General features: G+C 47.0%; 1 protein-coding gene across 2 annotated transcripts; it reads left to right on the forward strand.

Annotated features, from left to right (window-relative positions):
• Nucleotides 1–2,388: 2,388 nt before the first annotated feature.
• Nucleotides 2,389–14,877, forward strand: LOC135904426 (uncharacterized). Of its 2 annotated transcripts, none has more exons than XM_065435263.1 (7): nucleotides 2,389–2,544; nucleotides 2,649–2,762; nucleotides 2,840–2,855; nucleotides 2,937–3,029; nucleotides 3,975–4,062; nucleotides 5,900–6,006; nucleotides 14,745–14,877. In XM_065435263.1, exons 1-7 carry the CDS (start codon nucleotides 2,521–2,523, stop codon nucleotides 14,747–14,749), a joined length of 447 nt encoding a protein of 148 aa, XP_065291335.1. In that variant the 5' UTR covers nucleotides 2,389–2,520; the 3' UTR covers nucleotides 14,750–14,877. The 2 variants fall into 2 exon arrangements, with proteins under 2 accessions (XP_065291335.1, XP_065291387.1); XM_065435315.1 differs by having other exon boundaries at nucleotides 2,533–2,551.
• The last annotated feature ends 80 nt before the right edge of the window (nucleotides 14,878–14,957 follow it).

Consider the following 14,957-nt stretch of genomic DNA (forward strand, 5'->3'; position numbering starts at 1 on the left):
CGTTAAGTCTTATAGTTGCATATTGCATTGTGCTTCTTGAATATTTTTCCCCGTTGAACAGCTTGGCTAATGTTAGCTGGGACACGCGGCATTTATGCAAGCACGAATCTTATATTCGTTACGTAATGAATTCATCGCAATACAACTATGCAGTGAGGTGAAGCTTACGCATCATACTGCAATGAAGGAAAGCGGTAATATGTGCTAGCACCAATTGCAAGCAGCGTGTCATTATTTGGTATACTTAGGAGGCGCCTCCAGGACACCAAAGGGTCAACGGGGATATCAAAACTGGAACCCGGATCGGTCCGTGGGCTGCGGGCTCGAAGGGGCCCATGGTAGTTCTAGGTTTGATGCACCCACTGTCCCTTGGGTGCCCTGGATATCCTGCGCCACCCGCTTTACTATTGCGATTAGCATTAGAACTACATGAACTTTCTGGTGTCTGATTATGTCCGTATCTAATCGTTTTCCCTCTAACTTGGGTCACTGGGTTGTGCATGGTATAATGGGTTCGACAGAGCATCGGGATGCAGTGCTGATGGAACCGTGTTCGAAATCAACCGTTGGACCCACCTCTCACACCAACATTGGTGTGCGTGCCAATAGGTAGGTGACATGCCGTCGAATAGGAGACATGCCGTCGATGACGGCATGTCTCCGAGGAAACCGACCTTTTATTTCAAAACGGCAATTTTTAAGTATTCCTTAAAGCCTTCGTAGAAACACGTGGATTATTCAATAAATACTGAGAGTGGTGCTCTGAAATGTTGATATCTGAAAAGTATTATTCTGCACTTTTGTTTCTATTTTATGCTCCCCAGAAAGTGAAACGCACGCGTTCCTGTGTTTATACCAAGCCTGGATAACATAAGCGGAGCTATCTTCTGACATCTACTTAAAAAGGTGCCTCTAATGTGTTTACAACGCCAGGTTCCATATCTTAAATGTTGCATATCAAAGCAATGCCCCCCCCCCCTTTTTTTTTTACCGTTCCCAGAAGCACCACAACAATCACATTACGAGTTCCGCAGTTCAGATGCGGCACTCTCCGACTTCTTTATATACCTCACGGTAGATAGGGACATTGCTTTGTCATGAAACGTTTTAAGGACTAGACAGTGGAGGCGATTTTAAAGTAGGTGTCAAAAGATGAGTTGGCTTATTTAGTCTGGGCAAAAGAAAGGGATAAAGGTGCTGATGGATAATTTTCTGAAAAAAAGCTTACAGAGCATCATGCCTCAGTCTTTATTGAACAGCCACGTACAAGACGCTTTTAGGCGGTGGAAATATTGCCTCAATGCTAATCATGTTAACGTTGATATGCATCGTGAAGTGGGTTCTGCCAGACTTTCTTTTATATATATAATCTTAGGTGCTCTCCAGAGGCCTCCGTTTGCCGCTATGTTGTATTTTCACATGCTAAACGATCTCATCGCAATAGACGTCTGTACTGCGGTGAAGCTTGCTAAAACGCACCTATCTGCATAGAACGCATTATGACGATTGCCTATATATATGGTCATGAATATTTGGCTGCGCGTGTCCAAAAAAAAAAAAAGTTTGCGCTCACCGCTGCACTGTTCTTGTTCAAATTTTGCAGAACGATCGCATTTTGGCATCGACTTTGTTTAGTATAATACTCGGCACAGTTAACTGTCCTGCTGTTTTTCTAAGAAAAAGTGGAAATTTTCCTGCTCTGCCGCGGCGGCGGAAGCATAAACTTGTGTCGCCACCTGTCGTCATCTGCAGAAAGCAGTGTTTCATGGAGGGCAGTCGCCTGTTCCAGGACCTGGCAACACGCGGCAGCCCTCCCCGAAACGCTGCTTTCTGCAGATGACGGCAGATGACGAGACAAGTCTGTGCCAGGGCCGGCTTTTCAGAAGCCATCTTTCCCATAGACGAAAACAGTTTCTCATTCTTGTATTAAAAACAGAAGACTAATCGTACCAAGTGTTATACTAAACGAGGTCGGCGCCAAAACGCGAGCGCTCTGCAAACTTTTAGCAAGAACAGTCCAGTGGTGTGCACAAAATCTTTTTTTTTTTAACACGCGCAGCCAAATATACCGGGCCTGTACGTTACTTATAAACACAACACATCTATGGCGATTCTACAAGAATGACTAAAGGCTCGTTTAAGCAAAGGAAAATTTACGTCGTGTTTTCGAGTTACGTATATGTTATTCACTTCATAGCACAAATAGATCAGCGCCGACGACATTACTTGACCAAAAAGCAGCGCGATCAGTGTCGTCTGCACAGAACACCAAATCTTCGTCTGCTACAGCGTTCCCCTCGTTTCGACAGATACCAAGATAACTTGCACTTCACTCATTGAGCTAATTATTATCAAAATAGTTGTCACCGGACAAGTTAATGAATTAAAACAATAAATATGGTTTCAATGAACCCGCTCGCCTAACTATTATTCGAACAAGAAACAGACGACGCGCTTTCACAACTGCACCGAAGCTCGCTGCCCCCGCAGCCACCGTACTGCTATCTCTACTGGCTAAAAATGTCTTCTCAGAGCTCCTTAAGCGTAAGTTGTAGGTTAAGCAAGTGCTACTTAACCATTTTGGTGTTCTGGACACTTTAAGTGGAACGATAAACATGTATAAGCGCATGCACTGGCCTAATTTGCAGGGATCATCTAGTTCGGACTATGGAGGAATGGATCTTCACGAAGCACTGGAACGGCACCGACGAATGACTATGGAAAACATAGAACAACTAGAGACGACTGTGAAATACGAAAAGGTAATATATCGAGCTTGAACGAAATCGGAGCTTTTTGGAGAGTACGATTCCTAACAATGTTACGTACTTACTTACAGTACAGGGAGGAAACAGGTAATAAGCATTTCCTGCCGCCAGACGAGCGGCTCAGCTGCTTTGCTAATGACCGCCATTTGTTGCACCAAACGGTTTCAGAAACGAAAGAGTTGTCAAGGACTTGCGACACTCTTTCCCCGATACCAGAAGCGCCTGATAACACTGAGATGCCAGTGCAAGAACTGGAGAAATGTAAGTACTGCTGAAAAAGAAAAACAAATCAAACTCTCAGTGTGTGGTGGTGCTTTACTTTTGTTTGGCCGAATTGTTAAAAAAGAAATGGCAGAAACATTTAAGTGTGGGAATGCGAAAGCATTATAGTTGCTTCGTCGCGCAAGCTCTCGCCTGTGTTTTAATTGCTTAATTAACTTAACACAAATTAACCGCATGTGAAAACGCGCCAAGCGTCTCAACGCGCTCGCTTGCCCGCGAGGAGTCAATAACTCGAAGGACAGTCAGCGGCATTCAATTCGACACTAATGCTTTTTATTTTATACACTCATGACGAGGCGCCACCTCCTACCCATTGGCTGCGCCATTACGTGCTAAACAAGGCACGCGCTCTAGGTCACACGTATAGTCAGCCAGAGCCGTGGAGCCGCTGCGGCGTCCTTTAACCCAACATTCACCAGTTCTGCATATAGTCGGAGAATGGAGGGCACAATGAAAGTCACACACAGAAAAAGCAGCATTCATACTGTGAGTACAGAAACGTTGTTTTCACTTTAGAAGGGTGGTAAGGATAAGCACCTCAACAAAATCGAGTACATCAATGTTTTAGGCGTAGTGTCATTTGAAAAGAAAGAAAAAAGAAAGCCGCTGCGGCGTCGGGGTAGCATTCTTGTCTCGCACCACGGAGAATCGGGTTCGATTTCGACCCAGACCGAAATTTACCTCTTATTATTCTCAGAGGCATTAATTTTCTTTGTCTACAGGAACCTCCCTGAGAAATTTCACGTCGATTCGAGTATTTCTTTTTTCACGTAGTTTTACTCTTCGCCGTCGGACCTTTTTGGCACCATCATTCGGTCACGCTACAGTCTATAAGGCAGGATTTTCGCGTAACGGGGAACATAATGCTTTCGCATTCAAGAAGCATTTGTTAACTTGTGAGACTTCCATCGCTCTTTTTCCTAGGCACAGCCATAGGCTTTGCGCTTGCTGAAAAGTGCAGACCGGAGGAAAAACTGGGCGAAGCCGTTCAAGCATGCAAGATATTCAGGCAGTAAGTTCATCTACATAAAATAGGCCGCAATGTTCTCATATACGTCGATAACGCTGTTTTCACAGCCAGTAGTTCAGACAGCGATAGTACGAAATAACTTTTGTATATATGATGACTATGGTAACTGTTCTGACGAGTAATATGCGCAAGAAAAAAGTGCTAATATGCAATGGAAAGCCATTCCATCGCGTTCTTTTATTTTAAAAATAAGTTTCCCCTTTCTTTTGGTGAGAAATATGAGACCATGCTGGTCTTTCTCGCATTTCTGTGCTCATCTATGGGTCTTTGCATAACAGAACGCAGGGTAAATGTGTTTTTCAGCAAAATATGAGTCATTCCACTCTGTGAAGGTGTATGACCAGCGAAGCTGTTTAGCACACGGCACAGAAATGACAGAATTTTGAACAAAGCTACAAACACATTTATTGCCTTGATCGGTGGTCATCGTGACGATAGGTACGCATACACATTCTCGTATCAGTCCTGCTATTATATGAGCAAGCATTTCTATGCCTATCCAACGAAAAATTTGTCCGTCATGTAAGACAATGGATGGCTCATACCTCCTTAAAGCAATGGCTCATACCCCGTAAGCAAGCAAAGAAGAAAAGGAAGAATTATTTACCAGGGAGTCTACTGATCTTGAATATGGTGCCTATAGATAACAAATCTACTGAATATGCACATCCAAGTGATGAAACGTATAAGCTTTCGCACAGAATGAATCGATTTTGCATGAAATTCGGGAACTGAGTTTCTTCGCACGCAGATTTGTTGACGGACACGAAATATCCACGATACCTTAGCCGTAAACAGCTTCCCTGTCGTAAACTTCCTCGCTAGCACCAGAACTTCTGGTGAACAGACAAGCAAACCAGACCCCATTGTGGGCGCCGTTATCGTGGTGAAAATGAAAAGCTGACAGCTCAAAAAAAAAAAAGAAACGAAAGACAAGACGACATCGCAGTTACGACGCCGTCAGCCTGCCTCACGTCTTTTAACACTGCCAATTTTCGTTCGCCATTAGGACTAGTATTAAAACTCATTCATAAGCACGTGCCAACATTTGTGGGAGATGTGGGGTTCTCCTCCGTGCTCTTGGGACAAAGGAACGACAACACAGTAGTGCAAACAATCACAATGGCATTTATTCCACCTTTCATAGATAAATGCCTGCTAGCCGAGCTGCTATCCACAAAACATGCCGATGAGCGCGCGATAAATCTAGAAGTCCGACTCACCGCGACCGGATAACGAGCGAATATGTTCACCCCATGCTGGATCCCAACGCCTGGTCGTTCGCGTGTATGGTCACGCGAATCGTGGCGCGTTCGAAGGTGGCCAAGCGAGGCAGTCTCTCAGAAGCATGGGTCGCCGCGCGCGCGGAATGTCCACGCCGTGCGCCGACCCGCCGGGAAAGAGCCCTCGCCTTGTCTCAAGCATGGATTGGCGCACGCGCGGCACGTCCGAGCTGCTTGCCGTACCACCGCCAAAGAGAGAGCGCCTTGTCTTTCCCGCACCCAAGTAACCGCGCAGCGGCGCGACACTCGCGCCATCTCTCGCACCGCGCTTGTACCACTCTGACCGCCGCGGCCCACGCGGCGACGCCGCACGGAGACGAGGGCTATGCGGGAAAACAAGATATCAGGGGAGGCGCGACGGTCGCGCATCCCACACATTTTACTGCCACAATACAACGTTGTGACCGAGAACTTTCGGCGCTGTTCGGGCGAACACGAGGACTTCCGATCTTTTTTTTTTTCAGTTGACCACTTAGATGACGATGGAGTGGTACAGCTGACTTATATCACACCTCCGGTGATGGCTTTTCTTTCAGGCGTGCTCAAGCCCTGCTGGCGGAAGCGGCGGAGCTGACTCGACTCGCGGAGCAGGCGGCCGAGACGGATTCGGACGACGAGCCCGGATCCGCCGGCACAAGCAAGAGTACTGCAATCAAATAAGCGCAATGCATTCTAATTTCGCTCTGATACAGTGCGGCTTTGAGTTGTTCTCAAGCGTGGTGTCAGATAAGGTAGAACATGTGTGCCGTTCATGCAAGATACCAGTATCACCTCAATTGTAAAAAAAAAAAATTCGACAAATTTCTTTCTTTAGGTCCATTCAAGTGCGGCGTTTCTACAAAGTGATGAGATTGGTTCTGGCAACTCCCTTTTCGGCGCTAACTGTATTTGTCCCAAATCCTTAACCTCTATTTTCGGGAGCGTCTTTTTGTACCATCGTCGATAGCCATGCGTACATTGTCTTCCATTAAGAGCTAGGAAGCATTATGTGGAAAGCTCTTATCTGGATAGATGGGAATGAAGAAATCGCTTTTCTCAGCATCCCCTGAAGCGATCTTGAAAAGCGTATACTTCATAGGAAAAACACTCGAAATGTGGCGCGCGACTAGTCGAGCGGCACTTTCGTATTTTGTAATTTTTTATTGTATTTTGCGGGCTTTCTTTAACGTGAAAGAGCGTATGCTTGGGCATATTGGTAATCAGTGGTAACTTTTTTAGCGCATAAAACGGACTCAAAAGAACTACGCGGACACGGCGCTACTTGGGAAAAATGCTTGAAGTAAAAAAAAAAGACGTTTAAAAACAAACGTTTATGTAGCACGTAATGAACAACAGAAAGATGGATCGGGAATTTTTCATGATGGCGTACAATTTTCTACTTTACAATTTTGCCCTGACAATAATATTTGAGAATTTAATTACCGATTCTGTACTTAGTCAAAATACAAAAAGCTGCGCGAGTTGCTCCAAGCGACGGCAAGCAACATTACCTTGGTCCTGTCCAGCTACGTGGCACTCGCATATCGTTAAAATCAAAGAAAATTAATACCTACACAATATTTGGACCTCTCAGCGAAATAACGCATTGTACTTAATGGATTGTATGATTTACATAGCCTTTCTGCGATTCATAAGCCACTCGGTATGTGCCACTGCATCTGTGCCTATTCTTGGCCAACATTCCAGAATAATTATATACGACACATTGATCGACATAATCAGGGATCGACATAAGTGATCGACTTCGCCTAGTCTTACTTCTCCCTGCACAAGCCTGTGATGGCTGTTCTTCTCTCTCAAGCATCGTGCATTGCCTTCGTGACAACGCTGCGTAAACGTCCCACACGGTGCGCGCATCCACCTGATTTTGTGTCTGTATTCAGGCATAGCTTGTGCAAAATATAAATACTGGACGAGCTTACAGATGTAACCTCTGCAACGCGTAAACATAAACACTGAATGAGATTACACATTGCATTCGGCGGCTTGCCTCGACGCATGGTCGACCGAGCGAACGATGCGGGTGCCAAAATATCACGAGGTTCTGCGCCCACGCGATTACCCCTTTTGCCTCAGGACGTCACGAAACATATGCACCTCCTGGGAAACGTAAACTGGCCGAAGAAAATCTACTGTAATAAACATGTAGGAAGGAAAAAGAATGGCAGAACGCCTAAGCATCGCCTTTAAGAGTCTAACGTGATAGCATTCAAAGATCCCCGACTACTTCTCATGCTTCCCGGCAACTGCAGCTTATGTAACCGCAATGTTTGCCGGGAAACGCTGGTGGCGAATGCTATGCAACGGAGGCGAGCTTTCTGGTAGAAACGCGACCTCTTGCGTGGGCCGTGCATGCGTCGAATGCGCGGAGGCAAGCGCCATCTGGACGGTGTTGCAAGAAACCGGGTGCGCCGCTCTATGAATGGTAGAAACGCTGGAAAAGGGGTTTGAGTTCCCGCGCAACAGAATTGTTTTTTTTTCGTTTCATCAAATTACAATCCGACGCTATCATGTCTGTAGGTTGCGTGTAAGCTATACTTCACGATTTTTCTAATGTATTCTACTTTGAGAAATTCAACTAGGTCAGTAACGCCTCTGCGATACAAGGAGGCCCTGCATCGTTCGGTGTGCGTGGTTCGGAATCATTTTTCGCTCACAAGACGGTCGGCGCCCGCGCAAGACGCCGACACCGGATTTTCTGCGACAACGGGGCCCTTAACCCTTTACTGCACCTTGTTGCATTTACGCAACATTCTGATGAACGGTGTTAAAAACCGAAGCAAAGTCACTTTCGAGCTTCCTGTACATGTTGTTGCATATCCGCAACATTGGTCTGTAAAATGCGGCCCTTTGTGCTGGAATCTGTGCTAATTCTTTGCATCTTCTACCAAAACAAACGTGGCGGAGGCTGCGCGCGCCCAGGAGCAGTGATATAGGTAAGTTTTACAAGTTGTAAATGTATTTCTCCAGAAGACAAAGAGCAAAAAAAAATTGTTACGCTATGCTCCACATCCTTCTGACTCTGTAGGTTCAAAAAAACATTGTAATTTCGGAATAGTTTGTTCCTGGCGACAGAACGTTGCTATGTTGCACAAATGCAACAACGTGTACATGGTTTATTTTCTTCGGAAAAGTGAAATGGCTCCGAAACGCTGGTATGGCCCAGCAATTCCTCCTGATAGTGAAGGCAGTGACTATTCAATTAGTCACGACAGCCACGAGTGTAAGTCCGTTTCAATTCAATATGTGGACAAGATGTTCTCTGGTTAAATTTCCTTTTTTCTTTTCAAAAGTACGCTGTGCCTCGGCACGTTGCCGTGTCACGTCGTCACGGGTACAGCTTTACGTCTGTGCTTCGATGTTCTATATTTTGTCAGTAACCCGAAAACACTGCATTGTTTCCTGGCTGGACGGGAATCTGCATGACGTGCTGCACGAAGTGTGGGAACCACCTGTGCTGCACAAACATGTACAAGTGCTTCTTTTTGTTCCACACTAAATCATAGGTGCACCAATGATTGTCTTGTGCAAATAAGCATCTGAGTATGAATCGCACTAAATCTATCTTTTACTTTCAACTTTTTCTTTATTTGCACATTGTTGCAAATATGCAACATACCCTTTTTCTGCAAATTGAAACCACAGACATTCGCTAAAGTAAGTTTCCATGGGAGTACACGTACTATTATGCTTCCCTACAACGCCATGAATAATATTTTGAGTAAACAAAAAATTGTGCAGTAAAGGGTTAACGCTACCGCGTTAAAAACTGGCCCTACCCAATCCGCGTGCTAGGAGGAAACTGCGGAGGAAGTCACACGACATCTTTTGATGGAGCGGCCATGTCGGGGCGAACTAAGGGTTCTGGTATGGTAGTGTGCGCTCATGTGCTCCGCAGGTCTCGTACCTTAGCAAAGGTGTCGTGTATGTAGGTTTGAGTTCGTTTCCGTTTTTTGTGCCGCTGTGTTAGCTACAAACCGTACGCTCCCGGCAGTTGTGGCCAGGGAGGTCCGGAAATAAAAAAAAAAAGTGGCATTTCACTTTGTGAAAGTGGGTTAAGCGCAAGCATATGGGTGCTGTTCCGTGGTTTCTAAGCTATGCCGTCTTGCCTGACACACGTGCATTGTTGCAAGTCGTCTAGTCCGTTTTTCGGGAGCCTCCTAAGCAGGCCTAGCCCGCAAGCGCCGGGCACGAGCTTAACTACAGTGTACTAGATACCCCTATTCTAGTACACTGTAGCTGAACAAGACCTGCAAAAGGCGAGGGCGCCCAGGAGACTCCCGCAGAACGTGCTAAGGAAAGCGCGAGGAAAGCGGAGCCAAAGCGCAAGAAAGGCGTAGTGCCGCGCAAGACGGGCTCTACGGCGACGACCGCCAAGAGACGGCGCCAGAGTAGCGCGCCGTCGTCTGTTCACCGATGGCACGCAGCGAGCGTGTCCACCGATACTACGAGTATAATGGAAAGCACTGGATGAGTGCAAGTCTTTCTGCGGCGACTGCTCTGAATTGCGCCTACGCGTCGCCCGCGTGCTGCCTCTCCCCATCAGCGCGGCAGTCGCACCACACTTCGCTCCGTTTGCAATGTGGAGGAGGAGGGAGGAGGAAAAACTTTATTCTGGTCCTGTACAAGGTGTTGCCACCTGCCTGGCTAGTTCCATGTTGGGACCGGGAGGTCAAGCCTCCTAGCCCTATCACGGGCGTACTGGACAGCCAGGACTTGAGGGATATGATCAGATCTGATCATTCCTAAAAACCGATTCCGGGAAATGCCAGGGCCGAGCGACCCACACTCCCAGAGCATATGTTCAAGCGTGCATATCTCCTTTTTGCATGCTTTGCATATAATATTCATGTCAGCAATGTCATACCATTTCTTTATTTGTGCAGGTGAATAATAAGACTGTGTACTGCATGATACAGATTGTCCCAGCCAGCCAATGTATCACGATATGAAAACATGTATAGAGCGCGCTCAAATTTTGCAGTAGGGAGCATCGTAATCATCAGTTAATTTTTAACGCTATAGCGTTAAGGGCCCCGTGTCGCAGAAAATCTGGCGTCTGCATTCGACCGTCCTTACGGCAAAAATGATTTCAAAGCACGCATACCTAACCGCCCTTTTATCACCTAAGTTGTTCGTACCTTGTCTTTCATTATGTACAAAATTATTCCTCAGAATCTTGAGAACCCACAAAGGTCATGTAAAAAAGAAAGTAAAACCAGTTACACGCAGTGAAAGCTGTCGAAACAGCGACGCTGGTGATTTTCTCAGATTCAAACTTGTGCTTAGCGCAATCTTCACGTGTCTTCTGTCTCGTCGTCGTTTTGCTGGGATTCGAGCTTCGGTTCCGGATTGCGCACGCTCTTCGGATGTGCGATGTTGTGATCAAACCAGTCTACCATACCTTGCAGTTCTGGCTGCACTCACGGTCAAGGAATTCTCTTTAACCGTTAGCCATCAGACAAAGCGTCGTTCTAAGGCCGAGTGCAACCAGTGACAGCATGTCCTAGAACTGCGTCCAATGACCACATGCTACCAATACACCATCTCGCCAGTACATTGAACCACGCATTCCGTGAAAGCCTTCCAGTATGTTTTTTTCCATTTTTCCATGCAGAATTTTTAAGGGGCCCCTCACCAGGTCTGGCCATTTTGAGCCGGCCGACAAGCGCAGAGCATACAATGCGCTCTAACGATTGTGTTCGCAAAGAATTGCTATGCGCAGCGGAAAGGTCTGAAATTTCAATCCAAACGCCGTTTTCCCTTTCCCTCGCGGCGACCGCGCTCCACGCCGGACGGCGACGTAGTCGCGTCCGCAATGCGACTCCGCTCGTGGTGACACGCGACTTCGAGAGCTATTGAAGGCAACATCTGTTATTTGTGTGATCTATTGCTTGAATTGAAGTTTAGAGAAAGGATAAAACACACAAACGAAATGTCTGCGCGTTTTTTTGTTTTACTTCGCACCGAAGTGAGATGTACTTCTGCTTCGTCTGCTTGTTCCCACGGCGTGCAGTCACGTGCGTAGGTACCGAAATTATGCCACTTTCTATCGTGTTCAAGCGCGTGATAATCCTCTACGATTCGCTTGTTCTGCCTCGGTATTCGTGTAGCACCGAATTATGCTGCTAGTCATGGGTCCTTGTGCACAGCGCGCAAAATCGTGAGCTGCGCGAAACGAGACATCACAAAAGCTTGCGCGCAATGCCGTCAGCGGAAGTGCGCAGCGCCGAAAAAAAAAAAAAGCGAGAAAAAAATGAAGGCGGGGCCCATGACGCATGCGTCACGTGAACCTCGAGGTCCGGTATAGACGAGGCAACCTAAAGTTTGCCCGCGCGGCACCAGCGCCGAATGCTCCCCTAGCGGACCGATGGAAGTTTGGAGGGTCGTCGCTGCGCTAGCGCGCGCCTGTGTTCTGTACGGCGGGAGCGCTCGTGCGCGTGGTTTTTGCGACGCCGAGTGCGACCTCATCAGCCAGGAAAGGTGGCACGCAATACTGATGTGTTGTTGATTGCCACATCAGCCTCGAAAACACGAAAGGTCCTACGCCGCCCGTGAAGTTCTACAGATTTCCCGGGAAGTGGTACGAGAAGGACAGACGACAAGCATAGATAACTGCAGTGCGCCGAGTCAAGTAAGTCTCATACTTTCGCATTCGCGTGTAATATCTTGAAAGCAGAATAGTCATATGCCTGTTTTTAGTGCACGGCCGTTTGTTTAGTCGTGTCGCGTTGTTGAATTGTGGTGGCATGCGCCGTTTGTTAGCGGTAAATGCAGGCGTGTTGCGCCGCTAAGCTCTACGACGCGTGCTCGATTCCCAGCCACGGCGGCCGCATTTCGATAGGGGCAAAATGCAAGAACACCCTTGTTACCGTGTGCTTTGATTTTTGTGCACGTTAAAGAACCCCCAGAGCTTAAAATTATTCCTGATACTCCCCATTACAGCGGGCTTCATATTGATTTCGTGGTTTTGGCACGGTTTTGGCACTTGGAACCTCCGAATTTATTTGATTGCACTGTGCCTTCCCTCGCGATTGGCATGGACGAGCTCAAGAGAATTATTTCCTTTTTCCAAACGCTGCAACTTAAATTACTAGTTGTGCAGGTAACGAAAGGGGCCGCGCGCTACTTGTGTGTGGTATCAGACCGTATTTAATGCAAGCCGCGGTCGTCGCGTGCGTCGGGAAGCGGCAGATCGGAAAGCAGCCGCTCGAGACGTGCGCGTTATGTTTGTTGTTTTCCCATGCTGTCTAAGTATCTAAGTGTGCAAGTATCGTAACTTGTAGTGGTAGCACTCTTGTAAAATAATATATGCACATAATCACAGGAACGTTACCTTTGCAAACATATTATTGGGAGTAATTTAATCCCCACAACAAATAGGCACACATACTGTTTCATTCATATGCGATGCAGAGGGAAGCGGCGCCAAACAGACCAATGGCAATCACAACAGTCTTCTCAGCAGTCAGCACCACCGGGACATGTGCTTTCCTACTGCAGCGACGCAGCTCTTGAGCAGCGGCAAGACACGTGTGAAACAGACTCCAGAACAAGCCTTTGTGAAGTGACGGAACCGTCAAGAAGCAGCCCAATGGAGCTGCAGTCATCGAGTAGTATGACAACAGAAGTTCCTGCTGCCAGTGTGACTTATGTTGTAATTGAAATAAATGTGGCTAAATTTCTGAACATAGTGCGTACCTCTAACTCGACGTCGTCTACGATCTTGTCGGACACCTGTGACACGCACTTGGCTTTCACTATCACATCACCGTCCACAATTAGTTCAACGCCGTACACGTTCGGAAGCAGACGCTCCCCTATCTTGAGGTTGCCGCCACGAAAAAAGCTGTCGGCGTCGGCAGCCTTCTTGAAACCGCACGGCAACCTTTGCATGGCTGTTGCGCAAGCAGGCGATCTGCCGCCGTCGAAAACGGAGCGCCGTGAGCACGAGCAGCGAAGAGAAGCGCGGACAACACAATGTAAACAAAGCGGAGACTGCGCCACGGCGCGACCGCCCGGCTTGACGCTTCCACATTGGGGGCGCTGTCAAGAGGCGCAGTAGCGCCGCCTGGCCATGGTTTTCTTGTCTATGGGAGAACGCCGGGAAGGAATTTCGCTTGCGGAGGCTAGACGAGGCAAGTGGAGGTGTTTCGCTACGCAGTGGAGCTCGCCTTCTGAAATCAGGTTCGGAGCACTGAAATATTTCTATCTCGGCTATTAATGAGCCGATCTGAAATTTTCTTGCGGCAGAACGCTCCCTAGAGAACACGTAACAACTTCCAGCATATAACCAAAATTTGCTATGGGACCTGGTGAGCGGCCCATTAAGAATGGTGTACTCGCACTGCGTCTAGGTACTACATGCAAAAGATAGCTCTGGCTACATGTATACCTTGGCCAAATGATGAGGTTGCAAGCAATGTGATCTGTTAATACCGTATTTACTCGCATAATGATCGCACTCGCGTAATGATCGCACCCCTGAATTTTGTCGTCAAAATTCGATTTTTTTTATTTCCCGTGTAATGATCGCACCCCGAACTTGCCGCAGCGATATGTGGTGTTCCAAGTCTAGCTAACAATGATCGCGCTTACCATCTGTCGAATGCTACGCGAACGACTCGCCTGCACGCACCAAACATTCTTAAGTGGATGCCTCATTTCATTACTTTCATCACTTTACGCACTTCCATGACAAAAAGAGGTACCACCAAACTTGCCTTTATTATGGGTAGGCTTTATAATCGTTGTGGTCAACAAAAACAAAAGATGCGCCTTTCGATTCTTTTCATCTGCACTCGTGAGCACGCAACAAATCGCGCGCGGCAATGATAGTAGCCACGTTTACACGGATACGTTAAAAGTGTACCCTATTCATACGCCGACGCTTGTAACACGGCTAAGATATTCGCCCACCCTTAGCGGAAACGTGCAGTGTTAGGAGAGTAGTGAAACCGGTGCCGCAGTTTCCGCAGCACACCGGCCATGCATTTCTGTCACTGGCAGCTAAGTGCGCCCATCTGTTTCTGTCCCCTCAAAGTGGACATGGCTACGTTATTGCCGCAAACTTGCCGATATTAACGATATTATTCATCACTGATACGGAAGAAACTGTTTGAATGCACGTAATGTACTCACGAGAAGAAAAAAAAAATCGCGTTTGGCGCGTTCGGCTTGCTCCGCCGGCCGCCATTTTTGTTTTGGTGTCCCGCACCCGCATCCCGCAGCAAACGCGGGACGAAAAAAAAAATTTTTTTTTTTCGTGGGAAATTTAACCCGCGTAATGATCGCACCCCTGAATTTGCGTCAATTTTTCTGGCGAAAAAAGTGCGATCATTATGCGAGTAAATACGGTAACAAGTGTTTCTCATTTTTCAGGTTAGGCCACCCTCTTCGTATCAAGCAATACGTTAAACTATGTTTACCAGCGAAGGTGGACTTTGGTATCAAGCAATATCCTACAGAATGATTTGCAGTGAAGACTGGCTGTTTGTTACAACTATGCATAACCCCCCCCCCCCTCAAAAAAAGAGCAAATAAAGTTCTTTGTTAACGCATACATAAACGGTCTCGCGATTCTGGGAAAGAAAA

This window comes from Dermacentor albipictus, chromosome 1, assembly GCF_038994185.2.
Source record: "Dermacentor albipictus isolate Rhodes 1998 colony chromosome 1, USDA_Dalb.pri_finalv2, whole genome shotgun sequence".
NCBI lineage: Eukaryota > Metazoa > Arthropoda > Arachnida > Ixodida > Ixodidae > Dermacentor > Dermacentor albipictus.

What these genes read in the sequence shown, in the direction of transcription:
- LOC135904426 (XM_065435263.1), top strand. Translation starts at nt 2,521, where the DNA reads ATGTCTTCTCAGAGCTCCTTAAGC. An exon ending in CTTCTCAGAGCTCCTTAAGC is followed by an intron (nt 2,545 to 2,648) that starts GTAAGTTGTAGG and finishes CCTAATTTGCAG; the next exon opens with GGATCATCTAGTTCGGACTA. An exon ending in AGTGCAAGAACTGGAGAAAT is followed by an intron (nt 3,030 to 3,974) that starts GTAAGTACTGCT and finishes TCTTTTTCCTAG; the next exon opens with GCACAGCCATAGGCTTTGCG.